A 17,609-nucleotide genomic window follows, 5' to 3' on the forward strand; every position below is an offset into this window, starting at 1 on the left:
CTCTTTAAGATGTTGGATATTGTTTTAAATCCTAGCCCAAATTTAAAATTCTTCACACAAATTTTATTTTTTGTTGGTTTCACCTCAATAGCCCAAAATATATTCTTCCTTTCTAGAATGAACATTTTTGATAAATAGAATCTTTAAAACTCTGATTTAGTGAATCAAGTTGAAACACAAATGTTATGTATGACGTCTTAGGGCTCAGGGATTTTAGCCCGCACCGTGTTGGTTAAAGCAGCAGCTGATTCTGTGAGCCACTTCCCCCTCTATGAATTGTACATTGTGTCCACCTTCCACTGCTTTTCATGCAGACGCTTATGGCAAGCTGTTTTGTCATTTAATCAAAACGAAGGAAAACTTACAACACAATAGATAAACTGACACAGATTGCACAAAAACAAAAATAATGTTAACAGTAAAAAAAAAAAAAGCTGGAATATGGAAGAATCATCTAACACTGAAAGGCTAATAAATGCCAGGCAGATGATTGGTGGATCCATGATCAGGTGGGTTTAATCAGTAAAATGCAACGCAGCTGGTAGAGATTAAACGCCTCACGCACTGAGCTGATAAAGTTGAGAGTTAGCCCAACCAGTTGCTAGGACGTGCAGCATGACTGCCACTTCCTCACAGACAGGTATGGGTGGCTGCCCAGGCGGAGAAGAAACAGGGCTGGACCTCAGAGCCGGTCCAAGCTTTTTTTTTAGGTCCCCAAGGAGATTTTCATTTGGGGGCCCCTAAACTTTGTCAACACCAGATCTGCTTTATCACTGCAAAGCTACTCAGTGTGTGCGACATACGTGTTGTCATTAGCATCACTTGCAATTTGCTTAGATCATACCAGGAGTAGCAAACTTTTAAAAAAGGTGCATTTTGAAATGCAGCATGGTATGTAAGTGTTATAATTTTAACTATTTAAACGTTACACCAGCTGATGAACACAAAATTGGAGTAAACACGTTTGATACATTTCACCAGCAGAGGTAGAAGGCAGGAACAGCAGGAAGACATCCACTACTCATGTAACAGCAGTATAAATAATATAGAAAACATTTAATGGCTACAGCATTTAGTTTCTGTTATTCAGTCATCTGTCTATCTTCAAAATTTCACATGGAGCATTGCTAAAGTTCACTCCCATCTGCGATAGCTAAACAGAAGGAATACATAATAGAATAACTAGTGTTGGTATTGTTTGATTGAGGGCAAAAACGGCATCATAATCCTATTTTCAGCAGCATGATTGGGGCACCAAGATCCCATTGACTGCAGATAAATATTTTCTTTATATGGTGACTGTGTACCTCCTTTCTAATGTCACGCAGGGTAAACGCCCATACGGTCCACATTAATAATTTGTAAAAACTGTAAGCCTGGTACATGCTGGTAACTTTTGGCTTTTAAGATGATTAAATGTTAAAACCGCTTGCCACACCCGCTCAGGGACAGCCAGCGGCGGGGCTTATCGAGGCCTGCTCACCGCTCACTCCCGTCGTCTCCGGGATCCGCATCTAGTCCCCGCCCACGCGGCGGACGCTGTGGTCCGTTACGAGCTAATATCAGCTCGACAGTTTTACCTCCGGCAGACACCGAGGAGCTGCACGGCTGGAAAGGTGAGCAAATGCATTTGTTTAAAAAAAAAAAAAAAAAAAAAAATACGGAAGAGATGGCTTCTGGTGAAAGCGCTTCCTCTTCTTTGTTGAACTGATGTTGAAGACGTTCATCCGTCAGAGGGAAGCTTCACAGTTCACGGTGTGATGTGAGAAACAGCGAGATTTAGATCTTCTGAGAAACATATTTACATTTTTATCTAGTGGCAGTGGAGCCAGGGTGGTCTGAAAGTATTGTGACTGTGTTTGGGTTGGAAACCCTGGTTTTACACGCGTGGCTTTTAGACGTAAACAAGGGAAAATCAAGACGAGTCGAGAAAAACAGAGAGCGCCTTGAAAGCTGTTTAACCAGAGAGTTTAAAAGCTGAGGCTTCATTCAGTAACATTAAAGCTGCTCCTCCATCCTGTTCGGGGTGGCCCGTCCCACAGAAAGGTCAGCTGCCATCAAACTATTTCACCAAAGATAAATGAGATCCATGAGGATTTCTTCACTCGTCTGGCAGGAAAAGGAATAGTGCCTGGGGCAAATGTGTTTTTCTGCCACCCCACAGTAAACCAGGCGCACAACCTCTCCCCGCCGACAGCGCTCTTCTTGAGAAAAACAGACAAGTCAACATTATAAACGAAGATGTTGATGCGATAACTGATGTTCTTCTAAATTATTGTACCACTTGTGCTAGTCAAGCAGCATTTACTGACAATCTGAGAAATTATTTGTAGATTAAATCCAAACAAATGAATGAAACATGTTCCAAAAATTACTGCTATTAAAGTTTGGGGTTTTTATAGGCTACAAGAGGCATGTTTGTTAATTTGCCAAGCCCAATATAATTAACCACTAATACCATCCTATTAATTGATGTTACTTTATAAAAACTGAATAACGGGTATAATTTTTTTTCAATAAATGTTATATTTAATATTTTAACTTTGACATGTCTAAGCTGTGTGTCAGTAACGATGTCTAGACATGGGAATTACACTAAAAGTTGTAGAGTGTAAAATAAGAAGATGGGACACCTGTATTATTTAGTTACGTGAGATCCTAGAAGTCAAAATCTGCATTTTATTTCTTCATAAATGACAGAATTAGAATTTTTTTAAACTTATTTTCCTTTTGATTAAACAATTCAACACTGAAAATTCACTTTTCTTTTGTCGTGCAAAATACAGTTAGGCCTGTCACAATAACAAATTTTGCTGGACGATAAATTGTCCCAGAAGTTATTGCGATAAACGGTAATATTGTTGTTTTGAGAGCATTTTCAAGCAATTTAATGGTAGTGGCATAATGTAAAAACACATTCGCAAACATTAATAAACTTAAATTTTGATGAGTATTTAACACTGGGACTGGAAGATATTTTAAATATCAAAAATAAATAAAACAGAAAAAAACTAATAAAATGTGTTTTGGTCTCAAAAGAGCTGTTTGAGACCAAAACACCAGACTCAAGACTTTTGTCGTCCAGTTTTTGGCAGAAAGAGGGAAAAGAGAAAAACGATAAATCATGTAAATGAAAATGATTGAGGTCGTTTTAATTTATCATGCAAATAATTGGTTTAATTTATAATCCAGATGATTTATCAACTAACCAATTTATCAATGCTGATTTCCTTAATTTTGGGAGATCATTATCTTCCAATACTTCCATGTGAAGTATTGGACCAGTTAACAACAGTCTCCCCACTGCTGCCAACTCTGTGACTTTTTTGTTGTTGCTATATTTAGTGACACTGCAGACCAAAAAAAACAAATTTCGTCCAAAATCAGAATTGGCAGGTCATCCTTTTTAAAGATCGGTAATTTGAATTTGGCCAGAAATGTGAAATCAATGCACTCCTAGTAAAAATTAGATAAAGATATTTGAAAAATAGCGTACTTAAAAATCCACTTAAAAAAATAATGAACCGTCGTTGTGTTTTTGTACACTTGAGTGAACCTGGTAAAGATCAGATGATCTGTATCATGTCCTGATAACACCTTAGGGTTGAAAGATTTGTTGTTGGGAAAAGAGTCTCAGTAGATTTGCTCAGCAGTTGCATGTGGAAACGGTGTTGAATGTCTTTGGACCAACTGCTGGGGGAAAGTTTTCACAGAAGGCCTTTCATTCAGTCGTTTTTACAAGCTCATGCTGGTGTCACATTGGCTCGACTCCCTCTGACGCCGAGCACAGCGGTTCTTCCCTGAACTTTTTTGGGTTTTGCTAAATGAGCAGCTGCGGGCGTAAAGTTCTGGATGTCTGGTCATGTTTTATTATGAAATGCGGACAAATGAATGTGCTCAACAGGCTGCTCCCCCTGCAGGCTTTGATTGTGCAAAAATGACAAAATAAAGGACTAAATGAATTAATAAGGCAGGATCTTTTGTCCATTTTCCACCGTTGTAGCTTTTCTTATTGGTTCTGTGAAAACCTCTGTAGAAATTTTGTAATGTTAAATGAGATCAGAGTTCCAAGTTTTGCTTTTTTTTTTTTTTTTTTTGTCCACTTGGTCACCTTGCATTAACCTCACAAATACCACTCACTTTTCAGCTGAGATTAAAGGAAACCTTGAATATCTATTTGTAGATGTTGTTTTTCATTGATTTAATTAGCTCTAAAAAATTGTTTTAACAAGTCTTGTACTTCACAAAGAAAACGGTAAAGGCTGCTAACTATAGAGAAATTTGTAAGGGTTTAAATCAAAGTAATGTTATAAGACGGGACCTAAAAATAGGTTGTTTTGGCAGCTGCCTATCAAGGAAGTGCAGGTCCACTTCATTATTTATAAGGTAGGGCTGTGAAGGCCTGGCCTCCTCTGTGCTCCAGCCTGGACTCAAGACGTAACTAAAAGCAAACACTTTTATCTAAGTGGCACAAAAAGCTGGAAAAAATGCAAAGACACAAAACGAGCTAATCTACCATTGAGGTTTTATTCCCTCTCAACAAATCCTTCAAATTAACCCCAACACTGGTAAACAGATGCAGGCGTGTTGAATTTATTTTAATTTATTTTTTTTGTCAGTGGTAAAATGGCAAATTCATGTGCGTCAGCATTGCAGGTTTGTGTCTGATTGCAGGATTTTATTTTTGTTTGAAATTATTAAAAAAATTCTAAAACATCACATTAAACATGTCAGGGTATCCTAAATAATTTAAGAAGTCCATTGAGTACATTCAGATGAGTTTGAGATTTTTTGTATGATATGAGTGCAGCTCTTCAACTTGCACTGCTGATTCGATGCCAATGTGTGTATTTATATATTAAAACTCAGACATGAACAGATCGGTGTGGAAGAAAGTACTCGGGTCAGATGAGACCGGGGTTAATTTTAGGACATGTTACATGCCCTGTGTGGAACACAGGCGCCCCCCCCCCAACTCACATATTGAAGCATGGTGGTGGCAGCATCATGCTGTGAGGAAATATTCTTTCAGCAGATGCAGGGAAGCTGGTCAGAGCCTGAGCTAATCTGCTAAGAAGAGTACATAAAAAATAAAAAAAAGCATTGAAGGGTGAACTCTGACGTTGCTCCTTATGTGATTGTGATCCCAGGTCTCCTGAAAGGACCCAGCGGTTGCAGTGACATGGGCAGCCAACGTTCCTTCACACCCTGCAGAGCGAACACCAGAGTCCCCCCTCAAGTGCCGAGCAGAAAATGACTCAGCGGAATGGAATCAGGGGCTCGAGTGATCCCAGTCTCCACTCGGAGACCTTCGACCTGGCCAACGGTTTGGACCAGGGGCAGGAGGCGGCTGCTGACTGTGAGCGAGGGCAGGGGAATGAAAGCGGAGACCCCGTCGCTATAACGGGAGGAGCTGTCACCGCTCCGGATGGCGGCTGGGGCTGGGTGGTGCTGGTTGCAACCATCCTGGTCCTGGCCATGACCCTGGGCTTTCCCTCCTGTGTGGGGATCTTCTACACAGACCTGCAGAACGAGTTCCACGCCTCCAACAGCGAAACGTCCTGGGTGCCGTCCATCATGACGTCGGTGCTTCACGCAGGAGGTAAACCGGCTGAGTCATGGTTGTCTGTAAAGGCCAACTCTAATATGTGAACTGGACAATAAATCAATGTTGCAATAAAGACACGTGATCAAAATCGATAAATAATCTGCCTGACTTAATGTTCAATAATTTCACTGGACTACGATCCAGAACCGTGCAGCATTCTGGGGGATGCAGGCAGAGGAAAGACTTTAGCCACTCAATCTCTTATGGCCAGCAAGGGTGGTGGCATCAACTAAACTCGGTCACTCTTTGGTTACCTAGCAACAACTTGTTGAGTAACTTGGGGTTACCTAGCAACATGCAGCTTCAGGTTTCACCATTGTGCCTCATAATTTCTTAAAAATAAAAAAAACCCATACCACCAGTTTGGCAGCATTTCAGATATTTAGCACAAAAAAGTTTTCTCACAATATTTTGTGGCGCTGTTGTGATAACGATAAAACGGACGATTACTTATTTTTTTACTTCTGTTTTAGGTAACTGCATATCTGTGACTGCTCTTGAAAAAGACTCCATTTGTTTTCTTCAGGACACCAGTCGCATAAAGAAGTCTAATCTGTATCACTACACTGCACACAGTAACTGGATTTTATCATAATTTCACATTTATTGATATTACTTGATTAAACAAACAGCTGAGAAAATAGCTAACAACCTCAACAATATGGACGGTTTTGGGTTTCTAATCATTCACTGGAATGATTGGAATCATTCCTTAGAAGTTGCCCTTTCATACGCTACAGAGGGTGGGATAAATGCTTGTATTGTTCAGGGGAACATGTGAAAGGTGAGAGTGGGAATTTGCAAGTCTTGCTGTGTTTGTGTTGGTTTAGATGAGATTATTTCATGAGAAACCGTGGTAGGCTTACTTCCTTAAACCAAAACTGACCGTGTTATTTTTCACAGAGTCCTGCTTTTTGCTCCATCCATCTATTCCCTTCTCTTTTTCTTTACCTGCTTAATTATGTTCAGACACCCAGACGGGCTGGAGTCTGCATTTGGTTCTAGGTCAGTAATTTACATCCACTCATCCTTGGCAAGAGTTTTATACTAATTTCAGGCCTTAATGATTAATTGAAGCAATTCTCTTTAAAGAAATATACAAGAAACTGCAATGAATTTTGAAAATAAGAAATGGGTGAGAATGTTTTCATTAATTGTGAATTAAGACAAAAAAAATTAGCTTGAATTCTCAACTTTATTTGGTTTAGCATTCATTTTGAACGTAGCAGAGAAACCACTCATTTTTCACAACTATAAATTAACTTCTGACTTTGAAAAACATCATTCTGAAAAAGGAAGTTGTTTCAAATTTTCCTCTCACTAGACCAGACATTTAAGCTCAGTTCATGTATTTTCAACTTGGTTTTCATCTGGACCATTCCACAAGCTTAACGTCGGCTAGTTTGATCTATTCCAAAACCAGTTTGGGATCTTTCTCCTGCTGGAGCCAGTTATGTTCACGTTTCTACCATTTATTTGGAGATTTGAGGTGAAGTTGAATTATTTGGAGTTAGTTCTCCTAGTCTAATATTCCATCCACCTGTAACAGGAACAGTAAAACGAACCCTCAGCGTAATGCTGCCACCACTATGCCTGGCACAGTTTGAAGCCACCGATATTTTAGCATGTTTTTATTTCTGAGAGTTGCAGTAGGGCAAAAAAAATTTAATTAAAGCCTCTTTACTGATAAAATGGGCTCAGTATGTAGTGACAGAGAACAGGCTACAAATGCTAAGTGAGGACAGAGTCACTAAGCTGAACAATGAATGGTGCCACTAAATATCAGATTTTGAGACAGTATCTTATTTTGTAATAGTTGGTTGTTTTTTTTTTGCTGTCCTCCACTGGGATTTTTTGACGGTCTGTGCAGCCTGTAATGTCAACATCCTCTTTTTTTTTATCAGACTTTTATTCAAGCTCATTCAAATATTAAATAAGGTGGGACGGACGTGTGGGCAAAGGCGTCTAAAGTCAACATGCAGTGAGTTTTAAACACACCTGTTCAAATACCAAGTTTTCAGGCACAAACAAAACTGGTATTTTGTTGCGAAATACCAGTTTTCATTGTCCGATCCATAATGTTATCATTACCATTATGGGTCATTATGGATAATTTTCTTTAAATGTTTTTATCCATCTTCAAATATGTTGTATATCCAGGACAAATACACTGAAACTCAATCACATTTGTTGGAAGAAAGAATGTAAAGTTCCCTGAGAACAAAAGTGAAATAACATGCTAATGGAAATGTGTCAAAGTTCAGGTTTATCTACACCAAGCAGCATAGAGCAGCTACCAGATTTATCTTGCATTTTAAACATTTTTTGCTGGATTTTATGTAGCATACAATAGCTACTGTATCCAATTAGCTGTGGTTCAGCAGCGTAGCTTGTCTTGGAGAACTGTACACCGCATTTTGATTTAGCTGTTAGCTGACCTGCTCTCGCTAAACGGGGAATCTGCGAGTGACGTGGAAACAATTATAGTTTACATCAGAAACACGTGGATTAAAACATTCACATGTATGCAGCTACATAAGTTGATGGAAAGGTGGTGTAGAAATTACAACGTCTTTCGTCTTATAAGAGGATATAGCAAGCGACGCAGTCTGAAAGGAGCTTGTATTTAGAACCACTTCAGTTAATATAAATCTAATATATTTGGCCGTCTGACTTGTCTGCACATATGTGGGTAAAACCATCATCACACGTTGATTTTGTTGAACAGGAAGCCTTTTGACTCAGTTAATGTGTAAATGGAAAGTGACTGACGATGGGTAAAGTTTCAAGTTTCTCACGTTTCTTCCACCTGCCTGTGTTTGGTGTGCTGTGGAGACGGGCGGCTGCCCTCTGCTTCACCTCTGCTGCTGATAACGAGAACAGCGTGGAGACGAGGCGCTTTTGTGTGTGTTGATCTCATTTACGAACCTCTTCACGTCACGGTGTGAACTTCCTCTTCCCTACTCTGTTCATGTCGGATGGGCTTGGATTTAAGCTTTGTGGATCCACCGCAGACCAAATCTAATTGAAAACATATTGTTGCTGTTCAGCTGTCTGATCAAATCGGGTACAGTAAGTGCTAGAACCGCAGCACTGAAAGTTACAGTCAGGTTTTCAGGCAGTTTTATTGGATTTTAGGGGCAGGAATGCTTTGAGCTTTGAAATGCTCTTAATCCCAAAGAAATGGGATAAGAAGGTTTATCTTCATTAAGCTGCACCAAGCTGCCACTTCCTTTCCAGTTTTATAAGTTTGAAGGATCTACAGATGTTAGTGTTCATTTTATGGACATTAAATACTAAAAAGAGCTTGTAATTGTGGCATTCTGAGTTGTTGTTTTTTTCTGGAGTTGTTGGCTCAACAAGGTCAAACACTGTCACTGGACATATCTAGCAGCCTGTAGCTCAGAAACAAAGTTGAGCAGTGTTAACCTTGATACCCGACCCTCTGACATTTAAGCAAGGGGATCTCTGGATTTAATACTCAGGCTTTCAGATTCACAGTGTGAAGCTTCCCTCTCATAAATCATCTATGAGGTGCAGTTAAAGACACGCAACACATTTATGATCAGAGAAACGTTTCTACACATTTTTTGAACGTGATGTGAAATGCCTTTCCAGCCTAACAGTTTTACAGTTTTACAAAAATTCAACATGCTGATTGCAAACACAAGAAAGCAAACACTTCATTTCTTAGATCATTCCTCCTCTCAGATTGCAGCTGAGCAGGTTATGTGAAACAGGCAGGATTAGGAAAGCAGCCTCTAGCTTGTAAGCCTCTACCCTCAACCTGTACCAGTGTGCGTTAAACTAAGAGCATTTCTTGTGATCCACAGGTCCGTTCTGCAGCGTGCTGGTGGGGAAGCTCGGCTGCAGGGTCACCGTCATGTTGGGCGGGGTCCTGAGCGGACTCGGAATGGCCGTCAGCTCGTTTACCAACTCCATCGCCGAGCTTTACATCACCACTGGAGTGATTACAGGTCAGCAAAGTGATCTATACTGATGACAGAAGGTTAAAGGTGAAACGATTAATCCGATTAATTTGTCATTGAAATAATTAACTAATTTAGTAATCGATGTAATTGAAGTACACAAACTAAAAAAGGCAATTTGCTGACAAAACAAACAAAACAACACAATCGGAGCATTAATTAGGCCTAAACTGAACAAAGTATAGAAACATTTTGAATTAATTTTTTTTTAAATCCCTTTGTCTGTAATTATGTTCTACCCAGAACTCAAATGGCGAGTTTTAGCTTCGCTTGGTTCAAATTCTGTTATAAAAAAACTTGTATGAAGCACATTTTGCTTTCCAATTATTAATAAATCAAAAAGAAATTTAAAACAAATTCAACAGATCTGCCCTACATGGTAGTGGGGTCAAGCAGAAAGGACTGAGCTTTTTAAATGTTGATGTTAGAATGGTTTTTTAAAAAAATTATTAAGTTTTGAAGCAGATTAGCTGCAGATGCATCCTTTACTACAAATAATCATGCATGCACTAAAGGATTTCTGTTACTGGATTCAAGGCAATAAGATATTTATTTTCTTATTTAAAAAAGGGATTTATTTTTTTCATCTATGCATATCTTTTAATATATTTCTGATATTGTATGAAAATGGCTTAAGAGGTTAAATAATAAAATATTCAGATTTTCAATCCAATTAATCATCAGACTAATAAACAGATTGCTAAAATAATCGTTAAGTTGCAGCTCTAGTTGAGATCTTCTGGCAGATGCCCTCTAAAAGTTTATTATTGGGAAACAATAAACCCTTTATTTCGCTCACACAGTGTGACATCGACTCTGCTTTTAATATTGATAATTTCAGGTTTATAAAATGTGTGTGGAAATAAAAGCTTTTCAAAGAACAGATATCGAGAATTAGCCAAAAAAAATTCTGATCGGTGCATCGCTACAGTAGAAGATCTCAAGTCTTTAATTTTTTTTTCTCACATATTAAAAACATCTTGACTCTCTTTCAGGACTTGGCTTCTGCTTCAGTTTCCAGCCGGCTGTCACCATCCTGGGTCACTACTTTGTGCGTCGGCGAGCGTTTGCCAACGCCATGTCCTCCACGGGAACGGCCCTGGGACTCTGCACTCTGCCTTTCCTGGGAAGCTACCTCCACTCAGAGTTCGGCTGGAGGGGCAGCTTTCTCATCCTGGGCGCCGTCCTGCTGAACTGCTGCGTGTGCGGCGCTGTGATGCGGCCCCTTCAGCCCAAAAAGCATCGCGGCCAGCCGCTGATGGGCCGCACACCTCCGCCGTCAGAAAAGCAGACGAAGCGGGAATCGAGGCTTAGGACCGCCTGGAGGTTTTTGGTGGCCTCCGTCAAAGAACACATGGCCTTCGATCAGTTCCTCAACAACCGGCATTACCGTGTGTTTGCCATAGGCATCACTTTTATGATGCTGGGCTTCGTGGTGCCGCTGATATATCTGGTTCCGTACGCCACAGCCCACGGCATGGAGCCGACCCGGGCCGCGCTGCTGCTCTCCATCCTGGGTATCGTTAACCTTGTGGTGCGGCCGCCGTTCGCCATCATATTCAACATGCCCTGGTTCAAAGGGCGCCACGTTTATGTGTTTGCCTCCGCCTTGCTCTTCAACGGGCTCAGTAACTGCATCTGCTGCATCGGGGCCGGATTCCCCGTGCTGGTGGGTTATGTGGTCATGTACGGACTTTCGATGAGCGTGGTCGGGTCGCTGATGTTCACCGTCCTGATGGATATAGTGGAGATGAGGCGGTTCCCGTCGGCGCTGGGGCTGCTCGCCGTCATGGAGAGCATCACGCTTCTTATTGGACCTCCGCTGGCAGGTAACTACAAAATATCATAAAATGATAACTCCAGCTCACAAAGTAAAGACTGAGGGTGTCCCGATCAGATATTGATATTGGAAATCAGTCGGATACCATCTGAAAAAGTATCGGATCATATAGGCCTATATCTAAAATTTCAGTATTTAGTCGGCCCCAGCGTTTCTATCCACTGTTGATGACTATTGCAGTGAATAATATCACTTGATCAAGCCTTTTCTAACATTCCGCACCACAAAATAAGTAAAAATGTGTGTAATTTGTGCTGACATCATATCTATTATCTATCTATCATATCTATATCTACATCATCATATTATTGGTATCAGCCAAAACTCAAAGCTGCATCGTATGGGAAGTGAGAAAGTTGTATCTGACACAACTGTTAAAGACCTTTTGCAACATTCGACTTATTTTTTCCAATAAGTCAAAATGCTGACAAGTGTTAGTGGAAAGAATGTTTTTGCAGAAGTCTTGTGGTTCAGTTGCAACTTTGCAAACCTGAAAGTCATGCTGACTTATTCTTTTTAGACCAGCGATGGTTACATTTGATGATGAGCAATTAATCATTGCACATGATAAGGAAAAACCTTCACAGTTTCTTCAGAAACGGTAAGAATTAACTTTGTTTCCACCTTCAATTGGTGTGTTTTTGGTAGATAAATGGTGGCATGGTGTAACTGTGAAACAGTCTTTTTGTTTATGGTGAAAACATTTGAATCGAAAAAGGCTGAACTGGTATTTATGAAAGTGGATGATGGCTTACTGTACCATCAAAACGTTTTCTTTTCTCATTTGTGTCTCCAGTTTCCGTTTTACTCTCGTTGGTTCCAGTAAATTTGTGAGGATCATTTATTCAGCTCTTTTTATGAGTTGAACAAACTCTTGTTTTCTCTATTTGAACACAAATAATCAGCAAAATAATAGTATTTTAATACGATGTGACAATCACTCGTCCTCAGGAAGAAGTTCTCATGTTTGCTTGAAGGTTGATCGACAGACTGCAGTTTGTTTCCAGTCAATAAGGCCTGTTAAGACAGAGTTAGGAACCTATTGTATGCTACATTATGGAGTAGTGTGTGTGAGCAGCAGCAGAGGGGGAAAAGATTGTAAGATTCCTGTCGCTCAGGGCTCAGGTGACAGTTAGCAGGCTGCTATTTAGATGATCTATGACGCAACAAGTCAGGATCGGTTTAGGCCTGCAGAACACGCGAGTCGCTTCACAGTCGTGAGTCAACACTAACTGGTTAGAAAATGCTAGTATTTCTAGGAAACATTCATAGAAAATATGTAACTTTTTAAAAAATGATTCAGTCACAGTTTAATGTTTTCTACTATTGATTTTCATTCTTTACTTTATTTAAAATAAATGCTCAACTCGTCCGCCTAAATGATGTGCATTTGTGTAGACACCAGCTTTTCAGGCATTTAAAGTGAAAGAAATCTTTTTCAGTTTTAGTTCAGCCTGAGCCAAAATGAAAATAAATTATTGAAATTAACTAATTCTAGTCTATAACTTTACTGCTGGATATATTATTACATATTTTTGGGAATTTTTTTAATTTCTTTTTTGTTTTCAGTTTCATTCTTTTTCCGTTTACATTTTTGAAAATGAATTTAATTTGTGGCACAATCTCGTATTAGTCACTAAATATTCATGCTGCACATTCTGCCTGACCTCGTGTCGTTCGTTGCTGCTTTCTGCATAAAGTCGCTGCACTTTCTGATAGACATCTTTCCGTTTCCGGCAAACTTTGTTTTCCAAACAGGAAAATGCTTAATGTTGCCACAAGGTTGGGAAGTCACTCGGGATAAACACAGCATTAGGTTTGAGGTTGTATGTAAAGTAGAAATTAAACCTAATCATGAACACTGAAACTCCAAGATGCTTAAACAGCATTCTCAGATCCAAAACGGTCTGTAAATATGTAATTATCAAACATTTACTAATGTAGATGCCGGTGCATCTACATTAGTAACCTGAACCTGAGTTGTGAACCTGAGTTTGTGTGTCTCTGTTGTTTAGGAACAAAATGCAAATGTAGTTCAGAGTAAATGGCGTCCCACTTTGTCAGCGCAGTTTACCCAGATTTAAATTAGCTGTATTGCATGGCTTCAGGGAAAAGTCCAGTCTTCTGCTTCTGTATGTAAATCAGAATACTGCTTTTCAGCAAGTAACATCAGATTCTCAAAGACTAGCGCTGCTTGTGTTAGACAGATCACATAAAGGGAAAAACTGTTGATAATTTTGGCCCTGACTCAAAAACGAAATCTGCCAGAGAATGAGTTCCTGCACAAGTAGAATTCATCTCGTCTTCTAGTGTTGTCTGCCTGATACCTTTTACCCAATTTCTCCAATAAAAGTACATGAAAGTTGTTGAAAATTATTTAGTTGCCGTTTAAATGCAGAAAACAAATCTGTGAGATTTGGAATATTCCAACAAATGTTTTACATGCAGCAGAGGCTGAACATGGAGCTTAAATTAACTCTAAAGGTTTGGGTTTATTGCACAAGTTATGGGAGGTGGAATGAAAAGCATTTGGCCCTCTGGGTGATTGGTGTTGAGATAAGAGACTGTGGAGGAGGAGACGGGCTGATGGAGCAGCCGGGAAGCACCGCTAAATATAAAGTATCTTTAAATTAGTTGATCTTAAATTGTACAAGTGTTTTCAAGATGATTTATTTCTTGTTTTCTTTCCTGTGCAGGAATGTGGCTGCAAGAAAATATGGCTGCAACCAACAGTTAATTTTGTACTATTATTATCAGTTAGTTTGACAATTAATCGGGTAAAAAAAAATTGGCACGTCTGGCAGGATTTTTTATTTGACCACTTGTGCCTTTTTATTATACAATATCAAAAATACATCAAAAGATGCAAATAAACAAATGATTCAGTGCCTTTTTTTAAAATATAAAACATGTTTGTTTGTTTTTTTGCCTAAAATGAAATACCATAAAATCCGTTTAGTGTACGCTTGCAGCAAAGGATGTACTAACATCAACATGCGTAAAGCTCGGCCGTTTCTGCTGGACTTAACATCAGTAGATTGTAAGGCTAATCTGTAGACTATTTTCTGGATTAACAGATTAATAATTGTCTGGGGAAAGGTACTTAAAAAAGGTTTAATTATGTTTGTCTTTTATAGAATTTGAACCAGCTGAAGCCACATATTTACAGACAAATAAAGTTCTTGTTTTTTATGCCTCGAATACAATTTTTTGTACTGTTTTAGCTTAGTTACTGCTCTAAGTATGTTGTTTATCTAGCAAATGGCTTTTTACTGTGTATACTCATGTTAAAAATAATTTCTTAACTAATTCAGTAATCATTTAATCACGATTAATCATTTTAGCCCTTCAAGGAAGGAAAGCTTGAAACCACACCTTATGGCAAATCTTTGGCATCTTAAAGTTAGCAGTTCTGCTGCAACCTGTGGCGTTAAAATACTTACTGTCACTGTTTCCTTTGCCACAGGGGTCCTGGTGGACAGCACGCAACAATATTTCTACGTCTTTATCGCCTGCAGTGCCGTTGTTGCCTCCTCTGCTCTGTTCCTGATGCTGTCCTTCCTCTGGCTGGACAAAAAGGAGAGGAGGGCGTCGCAGCAGGGTCAGCTCTCTGCTCAGCCCGAAACGCAGAAACCTGCGGCCGACGCCTCTCCTGCCTGCGAGTACAGCGACCGGCCCTAGCAGGGAGACGAGGCCTCAGCCTGGGGACGGAGCGTATCACCAGCCTGTGAACCTGCTGCCACTGTGTCCATGTCGCAAACTCGGAGCTCCGGCAGTTTTGCAGATTATTCCTGGTATTTGGAGCAGCCTGCCAGTGAAATACTTGGAATGACTTTCACTAGCTGCGTTTCCATTGACCGTATAATTGTGCACTTTGGAATTGCAAAAGGAAATTTGCTTCATATGAAAAGAAGCTCACATTTTTGGAGAAAAAGTTTTTGCACTAGGATGAGGTTGCTTTTTTCAGCCGTATCATAATTGGTGTATTTTGAAAAACTGAAAAGGAAAAATTTTTTTTTCGCATCACACGAGTCATGTGATCAACCAACAGATGTTATTACTGGCGGATTAGACGAAGACAACGACAGGAAGTGGTAGCATGAGGATGATGCCGCGGCATGTTTTTGTTTTAAATTTATGGCGTGAACAAACTTATTCACGTGTGAACTTAATTGCGTTTCTTATTTAACAGAAACACCGCAGTTGTGAAATTGTGTTTTTTCAACAAAGTTTTGTGCAGATTTGTAATGGAAACACAGCTAGTGTTGGTTAAAGTTGCTTACCAAAATGAACAAATGTGCACTTACAACATGAATGTGATTGTACTGTTTATTGTAAAATGCTGCTGGTCTTATCCACGCCGTCTGTATCGACTATTAATCATGCCAGGAAGTTTATAAGAAAACAAAACTCACACTAATTTCTGAATCTTTGCTGGATTTATCGCTATTTTAGTCTTTGAGTGTGCATATGTGTGTACCTCGCAGATCAACTGAGGTAGGAACCGATCCCACCGAGGCTTCTGATTACCCGTCTGTTTACTTTTAAGCAAACGTCCAAAGACCAAACTCAGATAACCCCAGGAGAGCATTCTTGAACTTTTCACTCCTTCTGCATTAAGATTTAAACACATTAAATGACTAACGTTAAGTGTGTTGCCATGTTTGCACAAACATCTTGTTTTTGTTTGATTTGGTGCCTGCAGTTCAAAGGTGTTCACTGAAACTGAAGCACAATGGAGAAAAAAAGCAACTAGTTAGAAAATGCACCAATGTGGCACTAAAAAAACTGTAATCTTCTGCACATTGAATTTGTGTGATGTAGCATAAATAAATGATTTCTTCGTGATAATCACACTAATTGTTAAACTTTCGACTCCAGCTGTCTGACAGAGGATCTGTTTGTTTGTTTTTTTCTACATATAACACTTCCACCGTGTTTTACTGTTGGTGTCGGGTTGTTCTCTGGAAAAGGTGCCTTTGTTCTGCACAATCTGCTTTTATTCGTCAGGTCCAGAGATCTCTCTTTACGTGATGTGCATGACTTGCCAACTTTAACCCAAATGTTTGGCTTACAAAACAAGAACGTCTTAGGAAGCCACCAGACCGAATGTCTTGACTGAAACTTAAGATTTGCATTTGTGCTTCATCTTATTTCATTGAAATCCATTGGTCTCTCCTAAAGTTCAAAAATAAGCTGCCACTAGCCCAGTTGAGTGACCCACCGGGTGAAGCTTTATGGTAATTCTGTCTGGATTTTGACTCACCTTCTTGGCAGAATCAAAAATTTATTTAAATAGTTTTGTTTCCCATCACTGGCTTTGAGGAGGATCAGAACTGGCGTAATTTATTCAGAATCCAGTTCTGATGGGAGATTTGGATAATTGGAAAACCAAGCTTTGTCCAAATTTGAACTGAAGAACATGGGGGCCAGTATCTCTGGAACCAAAGTGGCTCAGCAGCACAACGCTGCCACCACCATGCTTAACAATTTAGTATTTTAAGATTTGAAAGTCCCACCTTGACTCATCAAATCATACTGAGGTCAAATTTCTCTTTGTCTGACCAAACAATTATGTTTTTCCTTTTTGAATATCCTGTAATTTTCAGTTAAGCTGTGCCAAAGCCTAAAGGAACAAGACAAATTAATCCAAGTTTGTTTCAACTAAATTGTCTTATGAGACTGATAAATGTATTGATCGTAGAAATTGACTCCAATGCTTACATGCTTAGAGATTTCTCTAAGAATAAAGTACAAAAATGAAGCTACCGTAAGCATATGGATCTACAGTACACTATTACTGAGATGAGATTATTATACTGCCACTTTAAGGCCAATGAATTGGTATGCAATACATACCAATTGAGACAATGTCAAAAGTAAAAGCAACTAAAATTAGAGAAAATTTCAAAAACAGAGGACCTACAAAAGCCTGAATTGACCTGATGCTTATATCCTTAATATATGTCTCTGGTAGAATATTATTATTTCAGTAATTTGATTTAAAAGCTGAATCTCCACTGTTAAGAAAACGCAGGTTGCTTTAAAAACTGCTTTCAACTCATGTGCATTGTTGCTCCTTGTTCTCCTTAGCCAGTGGAAAGCCCATCTGCGCTCTGTTCTGCAGGAGTGTCTTGCAACTCGTCTTAAATACATGTTCCTGTGTACCATT

At 39.4% G+C, this 17,609-nt stretch overlaps 1 protein-coding gene across 4 annotated transcripts; it reads left to right on the forward strand.

Annotated features, from left to right (window-relative positions):
* Positions 1-556: 556 nt before the first annotated feature.
* slc16a5a (solute carrier family 16 member 5a) lies at positions 557-15,563 on the forward strand. 4 transcript variants are annotated; one of them, XM_044103129.1, is made up of 6 exons: positions 592-640; positions 1,447-1,616; positions 5,151-5,602; positions 9,442-9,585; positions 10,593-11,426; positions 14,904-15,563. In XM_044103129.1, exons 3-6 carry the CDS (start codon positions 5,254-5,256, stop codon positions 15,116-15,118), a joined length of 1,542 nt encoding a protein of 513 aa, XP_043959064.1. In that variant the 5' UTR covers positions 592-640; positions 1,447-1,616; positions 5,151-5,253; the 3' UTR covers positions 15,119-15,563. The 4 variants fall into 4 exon arrangements, with proteins under 4 accessions (XP_043959066.1, XP_043959064.1, XP_043959063.1 ...); XM_044103128.1 differs by lacking the exon at positions 592-640 and adding an exon at positions 650-891; XM_044103130.1 differs by lacking the exon at positions 592-640 and adding an exon at positions 650-869.
* Positions 15,564-17,609: the final 2,046 nt, after the last annotated feature.

The sequence above is a fragment of the Gambusia affinis genome, linkage group LG20 (assembly GCF_019740435.1).
Source record: "Gambusia affinis linkage group LG20, SWU_Gaff_1.0, whole genome shotgun sequence".
In the NCBI taxonomy this organism is placed as follows: Eukaryota; Metazoa; Chordata; class Actinopteri; order Cyprinodontiformes; family Poeciliidae; genus Gambusia; species Gambusia affinis.